Consider the following 5,469-nt stretch of genomic DNA (forward strand, 5'->3'; position numbering starts at 1 on the left):
ATTTATGTAATTATATTGGGTGATAATTTAATAATGAGTATACATAAATCTTTGTATGACCTACTTCTTCCGTTCCCTGTTACTTGTCTAGTATTCTACAAATTGATTTTCACTTTTAGCATATCAAGAAGAGAAGATGATTTTTTTTTTCTGTTTTACCAATAGTAAGTATTAAATACTCACTTTAAATTATTTTTTAACTCCAATGAAAATATGCATCAATTAATATGTGTACACTGATAAATTATGCACTTCATTTATTATTTCTTAAGAGTGTGCATAGTCAAAAGTTGATAAGTAAAAGTGAATGGAGAGAGTATAAGTGAAGGGTTCGAGCTGTGGAATTATTTATAATGCTTGTGTCAAGATAGATTGTTTATGTTATAGCCGCTTTGAGGTATGGTTCTTGCCTTGGACTCTGTGTGAACACAAAATGTTTAGTATATAAATTATTGAATAACCACGTCGCCTTTTTAAGGATGGAAAGGTCTTTTTATACGGTCTTAGACAATGCTCACCCATGAGCTGCTAGTTTTAGATTGAGTTAGACCCAATATTTATCTCCTCATCATGATATCAAAATCATACCCATCCCGATTCGTGATTTCCTAATAATGAATCACCCATAAACTACTAGTTTAAATTGAGTTAGACCCGATATGTATCTCCTTATCATGGTATTAAAATCATACCCATCCCGATTCGCGATTTCCTAATAATGAATCTCCATAATAGTTCACGCTCCAGAGACGTCTGGTCTTGAAACTTGAACAATCTTCCCCCACGCTAGTTTGAATTAGCTAGGCTTAAAGTTAATTTTCTTTATCGGGTGTCCTTTTTTTTTTTTTTTTTTTTTAAGTACACATTAATTAATCAACAAAGGTATGTTACGTGATTCACCAATGAAAAGCTCGTTATCTATTTCATTTGTTATAAATTGAATTGTGAGAGACCGTTAACTAGTGTGACATATTATTGTATTCTCCACGTGCCTTTAGTAAAAAGAAATATTCACCTTGCAAAACTTTGCTTCAAATTACAGAGAGGATACATGTCTGATTTAGTGGAAAGGAGGCACTAGACTAAACTAAGTAGTAAAAAGACTTGAAAGGAATACATAGAACATGGATCCAGTATATCTACCTAATTAGCATGTACAAAAACTCACAGAGACCAAAGATGGAGAACTTCTACTTCTCTATATCATTATTTTAAGTCATCTATGTTCTTCCATTGCCACATCCTGGACCTCCTAGTGTGAGAACCACTCCTTCAAGTTCTTTTCTTTGCTGTGAATCCTTCTCTAGTTGATGAGATGATCTCATGACTGATGATGTTGATCCTCTAACCGGAACCTTCTCTAAGCTCTGTCGTCCGAGTTCTGGAACTTGCATTTGCACCAACTGCTGAGGTTGCCTTCGACAAGCCAGACTTACATGATTAGCGTGTGTGTTAGCATAGCTGACACCAATCTGTCCCGGAGGGGGTGAAGGATTCTGACCAAGGATGGGTCCTCGTTGTACTAGATCAGGTGCCTTGCATATAAAAAGATCCAAGTTGATATTGAGTTTGAGGTACTAAAAACAATTTGATTGAAATGAAAGTATATAGAGTAGATATGCAATCATACCGGAGCAAACAGAACACCTCGAAAAATCTTTCCATTAACAATGGCGGTCATCAGATAACCAGAATCAAATGCTCCGTCGACTTTTCCCCGGATCTCAGCTCCAATCTGAGTTGCAAATATACAGACATAAGGACATTAGGTCCTTATTCAACATAAAAGTTGGAATGCTACACTAAACAGTAAATGAATAACAAAAGTAATTCTAACTTGAATGGCATACCAAGTTGTGGAATCGTCCTGCCTCCACGGATTGGCATTGTACTTCCTGCTTACCCATAAGAACGGCAGATACATGTCCTGAGTTTGATGGATTTAATTGTTCTCTAAATAATTGTAAATCATGAGGATTCCTTGTTACGACATTCCTAGGTTGGCAATTGCTAGGGGTCAAATGTTGCTGCTGCCTTGCTAAAGGAAACCGATCTGATGCAGTGCCGGAACCAGAGACTGGCTTAATAGTACTCATTTCTACGTCGGATTGGGACGGAGGAGAACAGCGTTGAGATAGAGAAGGCTGATCTTCTTGATCCGACTCCAGATTAAATACGTGTGAATTGTGGCTCATTCTTCTCCTCTTTGGATGCAATGTGTCTTCCAAAATACATGAGAGGTATAAGTTAGTCATGCTTAGTTCATTTCTAGAAACTACTTGCTGCTTAACATGACAAAATCATTTCATAACCTACCAGAACTAAAGCGAAAAGCTGCTTTTGATACGAACTCAAGTTCTTGAGATCCTGTTGCTAGTATATCTTCCTTCTTTCCCCTACATATGGCTTCCTGCTAAACCAATTTTATATGAATCAGAAAACTAAATCTCAAATTGTTAATATTCACGAAAAAAGAACCAAGTTTTCATCTATTGTACCGAGCTATTGTCTTTTTCTCTGAGGAACCTTTTCTTATCATAATGACTTGTATTTCCAGAAGCTCTGCAACCAGAAAAGGTGCTAGTCCCATTAGGATATTCTACTCCAAACTGCAAGATAAGTAACTCATTAAGTGGCCGCTCATCCTCACCACAACTGCAAGGTTGAAGAAACAAAAGTTAAAGATATGAAATAAACTGGAATTAAACAGGAAAAAATGGACTAAAGTTGATAAAAATCTCACCCTCCATAGATTACAATATCCGTGTTCCGAGCAGCAGCAGTATGAGAAAATCGTCCCTGTGGTTTTTGGCCCATTACATCAAGCTGCGTCCATGATGAATTTATCACATCAAGAACCCAAACATCATTGTAGTATTTCTTGTCTCCAACTCCACCAATCACATATACCTGTAAAGTGAGTTTTTGCCTTTGTTAATAATTGTTTAGTATATTTACTGAAAGACTACAGTATCAGTTACTTGCCTTCGACCCAAAATTCACAGAGGCATGACCGGCTCGAGCACCAGGTGATGGTCCAACAACATCCAGCTGGTAAGAAAGAGAACGAACCGTCATCTTACACAATCTTTAGACAATTATTATCTCTATATCCAGACTATAGGAAATAGAAAATCAAGACAAAGACTGAAGCTAGTACCTTCGACCACATTAGTGTGTCCATGTCGAGCACATCAACGTCACCTTGATATCGGTCACCACAGTCTCCACCATAAATATAGAGCCTATTACCGATCGCAACAGCAGTATGACTATCCCTAGGAGCAGGCATTTCACCCCTCACATCAGGAGATGACCACCTCATAGTTTTAAGGTCCAAAACATGTAAATCATTCAAATAGTTTGCCTCGCCTTCACCACTACCACCAAAGATGACTAATTTATCACCACCAACGAGAGTAGCCGTGTGACTTTCACGCGGGGAAGGTGGATTGCCTTGACATTCGAGTTGAGTCCATTCTTGGCTCCTGACATCCAATACATGAATATCATTGACCTTCCTTAAGCCATTTGTACCCCCAAATACTACCATTCTGTGGCCAACAAGAACAGCACTGTGGCTATCTCTTGGCCCCGGTCCTTGCCCTGTTGTCACAAGGATGCTCCAAGCCATTGCCTCAAGATTTAGTACAAGTACATCGCTAAAATGTAAACCCCCTCGACATCCCTAAAATTGAGAAAATCAATTTAATGGAGGTATATTTGACCACTAAAAGATACCAACCAATTCACACAAAGTTATCTAGACATATGCTGCACATATTAAAATTGCTGTGGATCACTTCAATCTCTAGAACAGAGAATACCTTTATATATGTATCCAACACATATCAAACAGGACGAAGAGATTTTCAGCCTAATGGAAAGCTGTCTTGTTGATGAATCTTAAAGGATTAAAAAGTTCAACGCAACATTTAAGTCCCAGAAAAACTATTCAAGAAATAGCATGATCCTCCTGTTCATATGGTGACAAGAAGAAACATAAAGAAAAAAACATCTTGTGACAAGTTTGACATCCTCCCCCCACCAAACAACCTTCTCCCTAAGAGTCATGATTTTTTTTGGGAAAAAGAGCAATTTTTGGAGTTTTTTAGTTTTTTCAGAAGTCTGCAATTGAGTTTGAAAATCTTAAAAAATGAAATTTGTTACCTTCTTTTGGTCCAGTTTTTTCTTTGCTGCAGCAAGTCACTACTATTTTCTTGCATCTAGGTTGAAAACGAAATACGAAAAAAGTACAAAAGAGACAAAACCTAAAGCAGAAAACTCAATTCTCATTCATTTTATTTTCCCTTTCCATCATCTCTTTCATGTTTCTTTTCCTGGAAAAAAGAACATGAATGAACCATGCATTCAGCATTCATACATATAACACACAAATTTATATGCTGATTTATTGACGTTAGGACAAGAACAAACAAGAGAGGCATAATATAGCAAAACAAAAAGGACAGCTTTAGAAAGAGTTGCTGGTAATAACCAAAAATAACTACTACAGTAACGTACTAACGTAAAAAGGAATGAAAACATGACAAAACTAACTCAGAGTTTGTCATCCATAACTCCCATTCTTGAATAGGAAATACAGTTCCTAGCAATATTTTTCAACAAGCAAATATAGAAACAAAAAAGGTAGTATAAATGAACTGAAAAATTATAACACACAAAAAAAGACATGAAAAAAATTTAACTTACCCCAAAAACATAAACAAAGCCATTAGAGTAACAAGAAGAATGGCCCCATCTCTCAGAAGGATGAACACCCATCACCTTTGGATATAACCACATTGCCTTCTTCTTCTGTACTGATGCTGATACTTCACCACCTAAAGATCCCATTTTTATTTTCCCTCTCTCTATTTTCTCTCTTATCAAAGTTCAAGAGCTAAAACTTCAACTCAAAATGGTGATGAAAGAAAAAAGATTTATTTTAAAGAAAAAGGTAAAAGGAGGAGGGTGGGGGTGGGCGAGGGGGGTGCGTAGCTAGCAATTAAGGGTCAAAGAGGACATGAAGAAGCCAAGTGACATATCAACTATCAATGTCAATAGACATGAAAAGATGGGCGCTTTCACGTCCAAATCACTGTGACACCAATAACAACAGGAGGGAGTTAGCTAGAGTGAGTGAAAAGAATATTTATTATTGACCAGTAAAGGAAATTACTCCAATTTTTACCATTTACACTTACTACAGAGTACTACTACACGCTAGTATTTCAAATTCCATATTCTCTCTTTCAGAAGGAAAGAAATTTATTTTTTAAAAAGAAGAGGTGATAATATATATTGAAGCAAAGTAGCAAACCAAAGTATGAGGGAGAGAGAAAGATGAATCTTTTTGTTTGTTGTTTTCCACGTCTATTGCTTATATTGTTGTTGTGTTGTTTACTTGCGGTCTCTTTACTTTTTCACTTGTCTAACTCAAAATGGTGGAGTTTTGGGGCATTGGTT

General features: G+C 36.7%; 1 protein-coding gene across 4 annotated transcripts; it reads right to left on the minus strand.

Annotated features, from left to right (window-relative positions):
- Positions 1-993: 993 nt before the first annotated feature.
- Positions 994-5,245, minus strand: LOC132598453 (uncharacterized). Of its 4 annotated transcripts, none has more exons than XM_060311319.1 (9): positions 4,714-5,245; positions 3,161-3,688; positions 2,986-3,051; positions 2,744-2,910; positions 2,499-2,655; positions 2,317-2,413; positions 1,851-2,221; positions 1,631-1,735; positions 994-1,535 (listed from the first exon to the last, which is right to left on the minus strand). In XM_060311319.1, the coding sequence occupies exons 1-9, from the start codon at positions 4,855-4,857 to the stop codon at positions 1,221-1,223; spliced, it is 1,950 nt and encodes a 649-aa protein (XP_060167302.1). In that variant the 5' UTR covers positions 4,858-5,245; the 3' UTR covers positions 994-1,220. The 4 variants fall into 4 exon arrangements, with proteins under 4 accessions (XP_060167302.1, XP_060167305.1, XP_060167303.1 ...); XM_060311322.1 differs by having other exon boundaries at positions 3,518-3,688; positions 4,714-5,243; XM_060311320.1 differs by having other exon boundaries at positions 2,317-2,410; positions 4,714-5,243.
- Positions 5,246-5,469: the final 224 nt, after the last annotated feature.

Source organism: Lycium barbarum, chromosome 6, assembly GCF_019175385.1.
Source record: "Lycium barbarum isolate Lr01 chromosome 6, ASM1917538v2, whole genome shotgun sequence".
NCBI lineage: Eukaryota > Viridiplantae > Streptophyta > Magnoliopsida > Solanales > Solanaceae > Lycium > Lycium barbarum.